General features: G+C 43.1%; 1 protein-coding gene across 1 annotated transcript in view; it reads right to left on the bottom strand.

Annotated features, from left to right (window-relative positions):
• Positions 1–6108, bottom strand: part of WDR48 (WD repeat domain 48) — a 57285-nt gene extending 51177 nt beyond the window's left edge. The window contains exon 1 of the mRNA XM_045006134.1: positions 6009–6108. Coding sequence (XP_044862069.1) covers positions 6009–6056 — 48 coding nt within the window. The 5' untranslated portion in view covers positions 6057–6108. The remainder of the gene's footprint in view (positions 1–6008) is intronic.
• Between the last annotated feature and the right edge of the window lie 9272 nt (positions 6109–15380).

Raw genomic sequence — 15380 nt, 5'->3', positions numbered from 1 at the left:
GATAGTTAAGACCAAAGCAGATTGTGAAGAACTTCAAAAAGATCTCACAAAACTAAGTGATTGGGCAACAAAATGGCAAATGAAATTTAATGTGGATAAATGTAAAGTAATGCACATTGGAAAAAATAACCCCAACTATACATACAACATGATGGGGGCTAATTTAGCTACAACGAGTCAGGAAAAAGATCTTGGAGTTATCGTGGATAGTTCTCTGAAGATGTCCACGCAGTGTGCAGAGGCGGTCAAAAAAGCAAACAGGATGTTAGGAATCATTAAAAAGGGGATAGAGAATAAGACTGAGAATATATTATTGCCCTTATATAAATCCATGGTACGCCCACATCTCGAATACTGTGTACAGATGTGGTCTCCTCACCTCAAAAAAGATATTCTAGCACTAGAAAAGGTTCAGAAAAGAGCAACTAAAATGATTAGGGGTTTAGAGAGGGTCCCATATGAGGAAAGATTAAAGAGGCTAGGACTCTTCAGTTTGGAAAAGAGAAGACTAAGGGGGGACATGATAGAGGTATATAAAATCATGAGTGATGTTGAGAAAGTGGATAAGGAAAAGTTATTTACTTATTCCCATAATACAAGAACTAGGGGTCACCAAATGAAATTAATAGGCAGCAGGTTTAAAACAAATAAAAGGAAGTTCTTCTTCACGCAGCGCACAGTCAACTTGTGGAACTCCTTACCTGAGGAGGTTGTGAAGGCTAGGACTATAACAATGTTTAAAAGGGGACTGGATAAATTCATGGTGGCTAAGTCCATAAATGGCTATTAGCCAGGATGGGTAAGAATGGTGTCCCTAGCCTCTGTTCGTCAGAGGATGGAGATGGATGGCAGGAGAGAGATCACTTGATCGTTGCCTTTTAGGTTCACTCCCTCAGGGGCACCTGGCATTGGCCACTGTCGGTAGACAGATACTGGGCTAGATGGACCTTTGGTCTGACCCGGTACGGCCTTTCTTATGTTCTTATGTTCTCTTATAACACAACCAGAGGATGGCTGTTAGTAACACAAACATAACTTTGCTGTAACCCTAATTCTGGTAAATAAAAAGAAGTGTTGATAGTATTTTTCTGGTTGGAATGCCATTGAATATGCCGTGATACGTAATGTTCATGTAATAGACTGTACTTTGCGGTTTAAAAGTTTACCACCACAGTTAGTCCTTTCAACACTTACTCACAGTGACTTATGCCTTTCCCACCTCTTGGCTAGATTTCTGCAGTGTCCTATATTTAGGGCTGACCATGAAGGTCACCTGGAAGTTACATATGGTATACCATGCCATGGCCCATCTGCCAAGCAGGAAAGACTAATAGCACACCAATGCTTCATGCTTTGCACTGGTTTGCTTATTCAATTCCACGTCTGAAAAACAATATAATGACAAGGATCTTTTATCATTAGTATTGCAGTAGCGCTCAGGAGCCACAGTCACAGACCAGGACTCCACTGGGCTAGGCACTGTGAAAACACATAACATAACAGTAAAAGATAATCTCTGTCCTAAAGAACTTATATGGTATTCTTTAGTTTCTTAAATGGAGAGGGCCTAGCTATCTCAGTGGCCACCTGTGTCCCTTAGCTCTAAAGCTATATTTACCAGGAGTATTTTGACTGACAAAGCCCAGAGAAGATTTTTATGCAGACGCACAGAGAGTTCTTTGTAGGGAAGCCTGTGGAAACTGATTCTTCTCAAGTTCAATTGAGAGAGTTTTTTGCCACCTTTACAGCATGTTGCAAAACACAGCTTAATGCAGATATTTTTCTAATGGACGAGTGGTGCCCCCACCCTGTAACTCTACTTTGAGTGACAATTCAAGTATAAGGCTATGGTAGAGGAGGATAAGATGGAGATCAAAACTCTGATACAAGGCATTCTTTGTTCCTGAAAAAGCAAAGAAAACACTTGAGTTCAAATGCTAGGGTGGATGATTTAAAAATTACCTTTCACAGTCACTGGAGGATTTCATGACATTTAACAACTAGGAATTTTGTCAACAGTAAATTCTAGTAACTTGAGGAAGGGACTTACTCAACCGGACAGACTGCCTGTTCATCAAGAAAGAACATTCTTTCCCTAGCAGTTAGTGGGTATCCCAGAATGATTTTTTCCTTAATAGGGTTTCTTCACTAAGGGTATGTCTACACCAGAATTTTTACTATGAGTTATTGACTGCCAATTTAACCATGGACACCAGAATACACATTCTTAAGTTTTACAAATATATTAGCTACCTTGAGTTAACTGGCAATCAATTAACCGGATGTAAAAACACCTCTTGTATAGACAAGCCATGAGGTATCACAAGAATTACATGTCCTATTTGCCAACCTTTATAAAATCTTCACTTATTAAAAGCAAACTTCATTTTATGTATCTTTTTCAGTAGCAATCATTAGCTGAAAATATTTTCTAAATGTAAATGTTTTAATATATTCCACTAATTTCAAATAGCTCCCACATTACATCATCCCTATTCAAGCAGCCTTTCTGCTGCAGCTTAAAAGGAACAAAGAGCTTTGATCTGGACATTTTTATTTTATGCCTGGTCTACACGTAAAAGGTAACACTGATATAGCTATTTGTTAAGGATGAGGGCCTTTTTGTTTGTTTGGTTTTAAAACCAACATACCTATTTCAGTATAAGCCCTAGACAAGCCATACAATAAAAAGTTTTGCCAGCAAAACCCAAATCACTCATCTAGACAACATAGCTATCCATCTCAACCCCTGTGTTGATGCAGCTTATACAGTAGAACCTCAGAATTATGAACACCAGAGTTACGAACTAACCAGTCAATCACACATCTCATTTTGAGCCAGAAATATGCAATCAGGCAGCAGCAGAGATGACAAAAAAGCAAATGCAGTACAGTACTGTGTTAAAAAAGGGGGAAAGCAGCATATTTCTTCTGCATCGTAAAGCTTCAAAGTTGTATTAAGTCAGTGTTCAGTTGTAAACCTTTGAAAGAACCACCATAATGTTTTGTTCAGAGTTACGAACAACCTCCATTCCCCAAGGGTACAGGCAAGAGTCATTTTTGTCATTCAGGGAGGTGGTTTAACTATAATAGCAAAACAATACTTTTGTTGGTAAACACTGTTTCCACAATTGGGCATTGCCGGTATAACTATCCCAGGCAAGCCTTGGAAGTGTAGACTAACCCCTATTGTGTACATAGTTATATCGATATAACTGTGTGTATACCACTATAACTTTGCAAGTTCGAGAAACAGATATAAACTACACTGGTGTAACTGCATCCAAATTAGGAGGGTTTTACTGATTCTGTTACTCTGGTACAATTATACCTTCAAAACCCTCCTGTTATAGACAAGCCCTTAGCTTTGAATTTATACTCATGTAAGGCACACCAATTGACAGCCCTGGAAGGTTCTCTGTTTATCTACAGAATAGGTACAACTAAGGTAATAGCATTGCAAACTTCCCTAGTAACACTTCCTCACCTCTGCTATCTGTTAGTCTATAAGGTGCCACAGGACTCTGTTACTTCCTCAGCTGTGTGCTTACAAACTGTTATCAGCTCATGATTTTATTGTGAGTCTCACAATATTGGTTGTTTTTCTGAAAGCTGCGGTTCCTAGAATCATGGAGTTGCATGGAAAAAAAAAATCACACTTTTAGAAAATTTGAAGTGAAGTTTCTATCCCTCTTGGTTGTTAAAAAAAAAGTTTAGCAAATTTATTAGTATATATATATATATATGTGTGTTCTTTTTATCTCTGATCATGATTTTTTGGACCTCACTCATGATTTTTGAACCCTTGGGGTTGCCTATGCTAATTATGCCCTGACCTGGAAAAATAACCCACTTCATAGGAGGATGAGAGTAATTCTATTTCCATAGACTGTCTACAACCTACACCAAGGCGTAAATTGTCATGGTGGTTTCTGTAAGATTGTCATAGGTTTGTTCCCCACTTTGAACTTTAGCATCCAAAAGGTGGGGACCTGCATGTACCCTTCTAAGCTTAAATTCTAGCTTAGATCTGATAGCGCTGCCACCAACCAAAAATATAGTGTTTTGGTACACTTTCTGTTCCCCAAAAACTTTCCCTGGGGAACACAGATCCAAACTCCTTGGATCTTAACACAAGGAGAAATTAACCATTCCCCCCTCCTTCCCCCCCCCCCCCACCAGGGTTGCCTTGAGAGGCTCCACACTGATTCAAACTCCTTGAATCTAAAACAAAGAGGGATTCACCTTCCCCCTCCTCTTTTCCCCCCACCTATCCCTGGTGGGGCAGACTAATCCCCTGAGGTCTCAAACAAGGGAACAAATCAATCAGGTTCTTAAAAAGAAAAGCTTTTAATTAAAGAAAGAAAAGTAAAAACGATCTCTGTAAAATCAGAATGGAAATGCTTACAGGGTATACAGCTTATAAAAACTAGAGGGACTCCCTTCACCCTAGCATAAGTACAAGTACAGCAACAGAGATAAAATATCCTTCCAGCAAATACACATTTGCAAATACAGAAAACAAATAAAAGACTAATCCGCCTTTTTAATTAATACTTACTATATTGAATAGAAGAGACTATTTTAGGAAGCTTGGAGAGCCTGGATGTATGTCTGGCCCCTCTTAGATCCAAGAGAGAACAACCCCCAAAACAAAGAACCCAAACAAAGACTTCCCTCCACCAAGATTTGAAAGTATCTTGTCCCTTTATTGGTCCTTTGGTCAGGTGTCAGACAGGTTTACTGAGCCTGTTAACTCTTTACAGGTAAAAGAGACATTAACCCTTAACTATCTGTTTATGACAAAGATGAACACCTGTCCAGTAGGAACTGAACTGACAGCTTCCAATACCATCCAGTGGTAACTTTTGGTCACTGTGGATAGACCTAGGCCAGATTTGAATTGACCACCTACTATAGACAGCTCTCTAGATCAACAATCCCCTAAACCATCCAGTCTCCTCTGTATGGACACTTCTAATTAAAATGAAATTAAGAATGTTTCTACTAGAGCAAACAAAATGGAGAAGCATAATTATCAATAGTGTTCTACTTTTCCTGTTTAAGAATATTTGCTTTTGCATGTATTTCAGTAAGAGGATCCAATCCTCAGGAAGATCATCAAAACATTTCTTGATCTCTCTCTCTCTCTCTCACACACACACACACATATAAAAATTCCTCCTCCTCTTGCTCTGAAAGATACTCTGTATGCCCCAAACACACCAGGCTGAAACAAAGCGTAGACCCAATGGGATGGCTGAGGCATATTCTCACTTTAAAAACAGTATGAAAAGACAGTAATTAAAGCTGAACATGTACTTCTGCCTCTTCAATATGGAGCATCTGACACAGTTAAGCCAGACACACGTTTCCCCTAAGGAAACGCCCCCACCCTCCGCGTCAGATCCCCAGATCCCAGTGGTAGACGGTGGGAGCAAAGGGCAGACCGTCGGCTAACAAGTGCCTGCAATATATTTTAGCTCCATTTTATTTCTTAATTATTTTATGTCTAGCACTGACGGGGACCGAGCGGCCGTGGGCGAGGCTGGGGAGGGTCTCTACCAGATTCTGTATCGCTCTTCTCAGCAGCAGGAGAGGCAGCCTTGCTCGCCCCACCCCTGCCCTCCCCAGGTACAACAGCAGCTGTCCCAGGAGACCCCCAGGGCAACAGGGGAGCAGACCCACCGCTTCCTCTCCTCGCCCCACCCCCCTTGCTCCTCCCACACACGCCGCCCCCAAAGCGCCTCTGGTGTCCGCAGCCCTGTTCCTTCTCCAACGGCCCAGCCGCCCCAACCCCCTAAGCGGCTTCCAACGCCCACAGCCCTGCGCCTCCTCCAACGGCTCCCCGCCGCCCCAATCATCAAACCGCCTCCGGCGCCCGCAGCCCGGCGCCTTCTCCAACGGCTCCCGGGTGCTCGCGCGCTCTCGGGCCGCGCTCCCTCTTCCGCAGGCCCCGCAGTCACCCCACAACCCCGCTCCGGCGGGAAACCCGGCCAACCGCTCACCTGCACTTTCCGGCGCCCGGCCGCGTTCTGTCGGTGATGCGCCGCCATCTTGCATGTTGACACGCTAACGTCATTTCCGAAGAGGTCGACCCGGCCCGGAAGTCCCGCCCCCTAGCCGCTAGACCCGCGCGGCAGCCTCCTGCGCGCGCCACAGGGAGGAGTCTCCGCCTAGCAGACGGGGGCGGAAGGCTGTCCCGCCCGGCGCCTAATCATGGGGCTGAGGAGATCCGCCCCGTCGTGGTGTCTTGAGGTCTCGTGCCTTCCCCCGCCTCAACCCACTCGGTCACGGTGCCCTGAGGCCGCGAGCCTTCCCCCACCCCCAACCCATTATAGCGCCCTGAGGCCATGTCCCGGGCCCTGTCTCCCGCCCCGGTGCTCTGAGGCTTCATGCCCTGTCTCCCGCCCCAAGGCACCGTGCCCTGCCTCCTGCCCTCGTGCTCCAAGGCACCGTGCCCTGCCTCCTGCTCTGGTGCTCTGAGGCACCATGCCCTGTCTCCCACCCCAAGGCACCGTGCCCTGCCTCCTGCCCTCATGCTCCAAGGCACCATGCCCTGTCTCCCACCCCAAGGCACCGTGCCCTGCCTCCTGCCCTCGTGCTCCAAGGCACCATGCCCTGTCTCCCACCCCAAGGCACCGTGCCCTGCCTCCTGCTCTGGTGCTCTGAGGCACCATGCCCTGTCTCCCACCCCAAGGCACTGTGCCCTGCCTCCTGCTCTGAGGCACCGTGCCCTGTCTCCCGCCCCAAGGCACCGTGCCCTGCCTCCTGCCCTCGTGCTCCAAGGCACCATGCCCTGTCTCCCACCCCAAGGCACCATGCCCTGTCTCCCGCCCCAAGGCACCGTGCCCTGCCTCCTGCCCTCATGCTCCAAGGCACCATGCCCTGCCTCCCAACCCAAGGCACCGTGCCCTGCCTCCTGTCTGGTGCTCTGAGGCTGCATCACCTCCCCTTCTCAGCCTTGTCACAGTGCCCTTAAGCCAAGTTCCCTCCCACTCAGTGCCCTGAGGCCACCATCTCATCTCTGCCATAAGTATGGAGCCCACTAATTACAGGAATGTGGCAAATACAGGATGAAAAATTCAGTATTTGCAGACCTGCAAGAAGAATGGCAAGAATGGGGGACAAGACAAGTTCTTCAAGGATAGAGTGTTGAAACAGTGAAAAACAAGTCAAGGTTGTTGGTGGTGGTCACAGAGCGGCTGGAGATGGTGGGAGCATTGCTATTGGGCTGGAGAAATGAGCACTGACTGGTTGGATCACATCATAATGCAGGTTTGGGATGATGAGCAGTGGCTGCAGAATTTTCAGATGTGAAAGGTCATATTTCTGCATCTGTGTTGCGAGCTGGCTCTAGCCCTCTGGTTCAGGGATACCAGAATGAGAGCTGCACTGAGTTGAGAAGTGAGTGGCAATTGCACTCTACAAGCTTGCAGTGCTGGATTGTTACTGATCAGAATCAGAGGGAAATCATTTTGCCAGTTGGCAAATCCACAGTGGGGGTCATTGTCATGTAAGTGTTTAGGGCCATTAATAGAGTCTTGTGGCACAGGGCGGTGTCATAGAATCATAGACTTTAAGGTCAGAAGGGACCATTATGATCATCTAGTCTGACCTCCTGCACAACGCAGGCCACAGAATCTCATCCACCCACTCCTGTATCAAACTCCTAACCTATGTCTCAGCTATTGCAATTCTCAAATTGTGGTTTAAATACTTCAAGTTGCAGAGAATCCTCCAGCAAGTGATGGGGCCCCATGCTGCAGAACCCCCAGGGCCTCTGCCAATTTGCCCTGGAGGAAAATTCCTTCCCGAACCCAAATATGGCAATCAGCAAAACCCTGAGCATGTGGGCAAGACTCACCAGCCAGACACCCAGGAAAGAATTCTCTGTAGTAACTCAGATCCCACCTCATCTAACATTCCATCGGGCATATTTGCCGCTAATAGTCAAAGATTAATTAATTGCCGGAATTAGGCTATCCCATCATACCATCCCCTCCATAAACGTATCAAGCTTAGTCTTGAAGCCAGATACGTCTTTTGTCCCCACTGCTCCCCTTGGAAGGCAGTTCCAGAATTTCACTCCTCTGATGATTAGAAACCTTCATCTAATTTCAAGTCTAAACTTCCTGATAGCCAGTTTATATCCGTTTGTTCTTGTGTTCACATTGGTACTGAGCTTAAATAATTCCTTTCCCTCCCTGGTATTTATTCCTCTGATATATTTATAGATAGCAATCATATCTCCCCTCGGCCTTCTTTTCGTTAGATTAAACAAGCCAAGCTCTTTGAGTCTCCTTTCAAAAAATAGGTTTTCCATTCCTCGGATCATCCTAGTAGCCCTTCTCTGTACCTGTTCCAGTTTGAATTCATCTTTCTTAAACATGGGAGACCAGAACTTCACACAGTATTCCAGATGAGGTCTCACCAGTGCCTTGCATAACGGTACTAACACCTCCTTATCGCTACTGGAAATACCTCGCCTGATGCATCCCAAGACTGCATTAGCTTTTTTCACGGTCATATCACATTGGAGTCTCATAGTCATCCTGTGATCAACCAATACTCCAAAGTCCTTCTCCTTTGTTACTTCCAACTGATGCGTCTCCAGCTTATAACAAATTTTTTTGTTATTAATCCCTAAATGCAAGACCTTGCACTTTTCATTATTAAATGTCATCCTATCACTAAAACTCCAGCTTACATGGTCATCCGGATCTTCCTGTATGATAAGTGTCTCTCAGCAGTGTACAGGACCTGGTGGATGGAATTGCATTAATGGATTTCCCTAACTGCAGTGGGGGGATAGACAGCATATATATCCCTATTTTGGCACCAGACTACCTGGCCACAGAATACATCAACAGAAAGGGCTGCTTTTCTATGGTTATGAAAGCGTTGGTGGATCACCAGGGATGTTTCACCAGTATCAATGTGGACTGATCAGGGAAAGTGCATAACACATCTTTAAGACAACAGGACTGTTCAAAAAGCATCAAGCAGTGACATTCTTTCCTAACTGCAGATTACCATTGGCAATATTTACTCCTGGGGGAATTCTGCACCTAACAGTTGAAAATTCTGCACACAATATTTTTAAATTTTGCATATTTTATTTGTCAAAATAACACAATATAATCACACCAGTTTCAATTATTTTGGTAATTTATTTCAAAATACCTGTCAGCAGGTATGTCTGTAACAGTACAGACAACAAAAAAGATTAAAGAAACGTTTTTTGGCAAATAGATTCCTTACTAGGCATATTAATACAGAACTCTGAGTAATAATTCATTTAAACTACAATACAGAACTGTATTGTACCTGTACAAGTATTGTAACTGAACCTCTCAGAACCAGCGCAAAGGCATGGGGGAGTTAAGGGTAACAGAGGAGCTGAAAGAGAGGGAATTAATTCCTGGGAAGGAGCCTAGGTGTGAACTTGGAGGGTTGTTGGGTATGGGTGGGAAAAGTATGGAACAGTTTTTTGGGGGGCGGTAGGGAGGGATTGTTAGGGAGCTTCTCCCATGCAGATGCTGACTGACCGCTAGCCTCTCCCACCCTGATTCAAACACCCATCCCCCCCATCCTCTTGTGTCCCTTCATCCCTCCTCCCTGTCCCCATGTGTCTCTGTGCCCTCACTCAGCCATCCCCTTTTCCCCATGTGGCCCTGCACCCTCTCAGCCAGACCCCTCCCTTCATCTCCAGGTGTCCCTGCACCCCCTCCCCTGTTGCCATGTAGCCTGCACCTCCCTCCCCACTGTGGCCCTGCGCCTCCACTCCCATTCGGCCGCTGCCCCAGTCCTTCACTAGCCCTTATGAACCCCAGTCTGTGACCGTCCTGCAGCCCCATGTCCCCTGTCTTCTGACCTGGCTCGACAGGCTCTGTGGTGAAGGCACCGCAGGTTCTTTCTCTTCCCTATGGTAACTGGGGCTGATGGGGGGCAGCTGCTTTGTTTCAGCACCACAGTGTCCTCTGGTGGGCAAAAGGCAGAACTGCAGCAACTTTTGACAGAAGTTATTTTCTGTGGAAAGAAAAATATGTGTGGCATATGAATTATGCATGTGCAGTGGCGCAGAATTCCCCCGGGAGTAAATATTGAAATGTCAGTAGTGATCCTAGGTGACCCACCCTGCCTCTTGCTTCCTAGGGTCATGAAGCCATACACTGGCCACCTTGACAGCACCAAGAAAAGATTCAGCTACTGGCCCAAGAGGTGCACAATAGATGTGTAGATTGAAGGGATGCTGGTGGTGTTTACTCAAAAGATTGGCTCTCAGTGAGAAAAATATCTCAGTAGTTAGAGCTGCCTGTTGTGTCATGCATAATATCTGTAAGAGAAAATGAGAAAAGTTGCTGCTGGATTGAAAGGCAGTGGTGGAGTGTCTGTCTGCTGAGTTTGAAGCGCCAGACACAAGGGCCTTTACAAGAGTCAGCTGTGGGAGGCTTTGAAAGAGCCCTTTAATGGTCAGCTGCACTGATGTACTATACTTGACTGTGCTGTGGACCTGAAGGTTGTGGGCTTGTAGCAATTGTGTAGTGCTTGTTGTACATTTATACATAGAATTCTCTGTCTTTTAATAAAGCTATGAATTATTTGGTCCTTGCTGTACATTTATAATCATTATATCAAGTCTGTCACTGCACCTATGAATTATGCAGTACTTGCTGAACTTTTGCACATGAGTAGGTATTTTCTTGAACCTATGTGTTCTGTGATGCTGTACATTTACAAGTACTGGGTGCTTTTAGTACTTCTATACATTCTGCAATATTTGTAGTGAACTAATAAAGATTGATTTATTTTCAAAAATTAAAATGTTATTTAGGGATAAAAGGAGTGGAAAAACAACAATGTACAAATAAAAAAGAATAATACAATAGAAGTTTCAAACATAAATTAACAGAATGGAACTTTAAAATTAAAGAGGCAGCAAACATTTTTGCCTATTCCAGTGCACAAATGGAGTCCATTTTGGCTACAAATACACTGGCCTGTGAGGCATGGTTGGGGTATGTGAAGCTGTGGTTGTATTTAGTATTCTCAGACCTGGAGAAGTAGGGAGTGTGATCCATGATATCACATGGAATGTTGAGGGGGTTCAGGGAGCTGCAATCATGGAGTTCTCCAGGGACTGTAAAGGGTAATAAGTCCATGATTGTTGTACCTGTAGGTCAACTAGACTCTCCAGTATTAGTGTTTTCTGCTTAAAAAGCCCCATTATGTCCTGGTGCAACTCCCGCTTCTTTTCCTGTGGGATTCCTGGGTCTTAATTTTTTGGTGTTGTCTCTGTCCCTCTCCAGGCCATCTGCCATTTTGGCCAGCCAGGCCCTTTGTTCACAGTCCAATGCAAAACTGGCTTGCAGGATCTCACTAAACATATCCTCCCTAGTCCTATTCTTTCTCCTCCTCCTCCTCAGGTTCAGGTGTTCTGCTGGTGTGGAGGGACATCTCAAAAGGCCACAACAGCAGCAGCTACAGATAAAACAGACAGATGTATTATTGGATGTACAGCCACAGCAGAAAGTGAAAGATAAGTTTTTAGAACTCTTCCCTTATTCACACAGAATTTTTTGATAAGGCATGCTTATTGAAACTTCAGTCAGACACTGCCTTATTTGGAATAGGAAACTGCAAAGAGGTAAAAGGGCAGAGAGAGAAGGGTGATGATGGTGGAGTAAGGGTGAGAAAAAATGATGTAGAGAGTGAATGAGAGTTCGTGAATGGAGTGGGGGAGAGTGAATGACGGGATAGGGTGGATACTTACCACTACCCCGTGACAAGGGTATATCTGTTAGTAATTCTGATCTAGATCATGTGACTGGGCCCAGTAAATAAAAATCAGTCTGTTTCTAGCATTCCTGAGTGTGTGATGCTTTTATTACAGTTAGAGGACAAGTCATGCTTTTTTAGAGAGAACCTCCCTGATCAAATCTCCTTCCAACCCATTCCATAACTCTGTAACCTCAGCTAGCTTTAAACGGGTTTAGCTCTGCTCACTCTGTGTTAGCATGACTTTAAGGTAATTGATTAAAGTATTTTCATTCTGTGTAATGTGTTTGATGTTTTACAAGAAATAAATTAAGACATTGCTTTTATCAGAGTCCAATTATATATTGACTCCAACATAACAGTATAGTAGACGTTTGTTTGCAGCAACATCTTGTAAGAGCATCTGCAACTTACGAGCAACATTTCCCCTGGGAACACTTTCCCTACTGCGAATTGTCGATACTTCCCATAACACCAACAGCTGCTTAGGAGCAACATAGCAAAAGGACACCAATATATTGCTATTAATGAGCATCTACTGTTGGTATCAAAGTATCACAGATGCTTTCACCCATACAATATGTTTTTATCAAACCCCAGAGTAGGAAAGAATCAGGTACCTCAGAGTCTTCTACTTAAGTAGGTATTGAGCAAATTGCCTCATTACTTTTCAGCATGGATTAGTCCATTAAAAAGTTGAAGATTTCTTTTTGTACATAATGGGTTCACTCTGTTCTTATAAGTCATTTCCCGTTATCCTGTGTTTTTAAAAAACATTGAAATGTTTATGTGGGTGTGAATTTTTGTAGTATCCTCTGATAAAATAAAGTAATCCTTTATACCATCCCTGGTCACCAACTGATTCTTTTATTAATTAAATTAAACTTCTTCACATAAGAATGGCCAGACTGGGTCAGACCAATGATCTATCTATCCCAATGTCCTGTCTTCTGACAGTGACTGGTTCCAGAAGCTTCAGAGAGAATGAACAGTACAGGGCAATTATTGAGTGATCCATCCCGTTGTCCAGTCCCAGTTTCTGGGAGTCAGAAGTTTAGGGACACCTGGAGCATGGGGTTGTGTCTCTCACCATCTTGGCTAATAGCCATTGAGGGACCTCCATGAACTAATCTAATTTTTTTTAATCCAGTTATACTTTTGGCCTTCACAACATCCCCTGGCAATGAGTTCCACAGGTTAACTGTGCATTTTCTGTGAAGAAGTACTTCCTTATATTTGTTATAAACCTGCTTCCTGTTATTTCATTGGGTGACCCCTGGTTTTAGTTATGTGACTGGATAAATAACACTTTTATTCACTTTCTCCACACCATTCATGATTTTTTTAGACCTCTATCATCTCCCACTCCCCTTAGTTTTTTCTTTTTTAAGATGAACAGTCCCATTCTTTTTACTCTCTGCTCATGAAAGCTGTTCCATACTCTCATCATTTGTGTTGCCTTTCTCTGTACCTTTTCTAATTCTAATATATCTTTTTGAGATAGGGTGAACAGAACTCAAGTGGGCATGCCATTGATTTGTATAGTGTCATTATGCTATTTTTCTATTTTATTATCTGTTTCTTAATGGTTCCTAGCATTCTATGTCTTGAAGGACAATCTTCATATTTTCCTGGAAGTTTTTACACTTTTTCTTACAATGAAAGTATTTATTTACTATAAGAACTTTGCTATTTCTTGAGGATATAATGTAGAACATCTCCAGCTTCCATCATTCCATGGGTTTTGTTATTAATTTTCCTCTTGATTGTCTTCATATGTCAGGGGATTATGTAGATTCTTCATAGATGGACATTGCTGTTGCTCCAAGGTCGTTCTGTTGTATAGTACAGAGTTTCTCAATCCTTTTTGGTTGGCAACTCCTTATCTGAAGACAAAAAAAATCATGATCCCATTACCTTTACTATAAAAGTAATAGTAAAAGTGTATCAATGATAAGCCTATATAATTTATTTGTGGGTGTATTTTGAGAGTTTGACAGAGAATACTTGATCTTGAACGGTTGTGAGGGAGTGAGATTTTCTTTGCTTTAGATGATAAAATTTTCAGTGCCTCTTGACACCTTTCTTGTCTCTCATGGCCGATCTGTTGAGAAACAGTGGCATAAGAGAGGAATATCAATCAACCTGTCCCCACAGAAGAAGTGAATTATTTTAATCTTAAATAAATTAAAGCACAATTAAAAAACAAAAACCATTTCTATTCATATTTATTTTTATAAAAATCTCTTTTTAATTTAAATGTCCTTTTAGAGTTAAGATTTTAATAATAAAGTAAAAAATTCTCAGAGTTCAACTTAATTACACAATGTTATAAGAGGAATAGTATTGAAATGTATCTTAATAACATATGTGGTAATTAAACATTACTTCGCTGTAGAAAAAAAGTGAATTTCCATTTCCTCATATTCAAAGGCATTATTTATCTTGTCACATTTTTCAGGAAATTGACCCATCTCAAATCATTAAATAATTTTTCAGAGGGTTAATTTAGTTTGACAAGTAGTAGCTCTTAATTGAATAGGGAGAGACCAGTCTTGCAGTCCTGCTTAGTTCCAAATTCTCTGTATTCAATGAGGGAAGGATCAGATCTTGATTAGGAAATGCTGAATTAACAAGTTAATTAATTGCCTTTTGACTGATTATGTCTAATCAAATGGCTAACCATTTTCTAATATACAGTTTTAAAATATCTTTGTAGCTAAACATTTATTTTTCTAGCCCAGTGTTTATTATATGACATATTTTAGACCTGTTGTCTTTTTGATTTTTGAAATTATTTAATCTATAACTTCATTAATTTGAAAAGTTAATAAAAATGCTAACTGGGGCCGGTTTTGTTCAATATCTTCATTAATGATCTGGAGGATGGCATGGACTGCATCCTCAGCAAGTTTGCAGATGACACTAAACTGGGAGGAGTGGTAGAAATGCTGGAGGGTAGGGATAGCATACAGAGAGACCTAGACAAATTAGAGGATTGGGCCAAAAGAAACCTGATGAGCTTCAACAAGGACAAGTGCAGAGTCCTGCACTTAGGATGGAAGAATCCCATGCACTGCTACAGACTAGGGACCGAATGGCTAGGCAGCAGGTCTGCAGAAAAGGACCTAGGGGTTACAGTGGACGAGACGCTGGATAGGAGTCAACAGTGTGCCCTTGTTGTCAAGAAAGCTAATGGCATTTTGGGCTGTATACGTAGGGGCATTACCAGCAGATCGAGGGACATGATCATTCCCCTCTATTTGACATTGGTGAGGCCTCATCTGGAGTACTGTGTCCAGTTTTGGGCCCCACACTACAAGAAGGATGTGGAAAAATTGGAAAGAGTCCAGCGGAGGGCATCAAAAATAATTAGGGGGCTGGAGTACATGACTTATGAGGAGAGGCTGAGGGAACTGGGATTGTTTAGTGTGCAGAAGAGAAGAATGAGGGGGGATTTGATAGCTGCTTTCAGCTACCTGAAAGGTTCCAGAGAGGATGGATCTAGACTGTTCTCAGTGGTGGCAGATGACAGAACAAGGAGTAATGGTCTCAAGTTGCAGTGGGGAAGGTTTAGGTTGGATATTAGGAAAAACTTT

The sequence above is a fragment of the Mauremys mutica genome, chromosome 2 (genome assembly GCF_020497125.1).
Source record: "Mauremys mutica isolate MM-2020 ecotype Southern chromosome 2, ASM2049712v1, whole genome shotgun sequence".
In the NCBI taxonomy this organism is placed as follows: domain Eukaryota; kingdom Metazoa; phylum Chordata; order Testudines; family Geoemydidae; genus Mauremys; species Mauremys mutica.
Note: the sequence above shows the minus strand (reverse complement) of the source record. Positions and strands in the feature narration are given on the sequence as shown.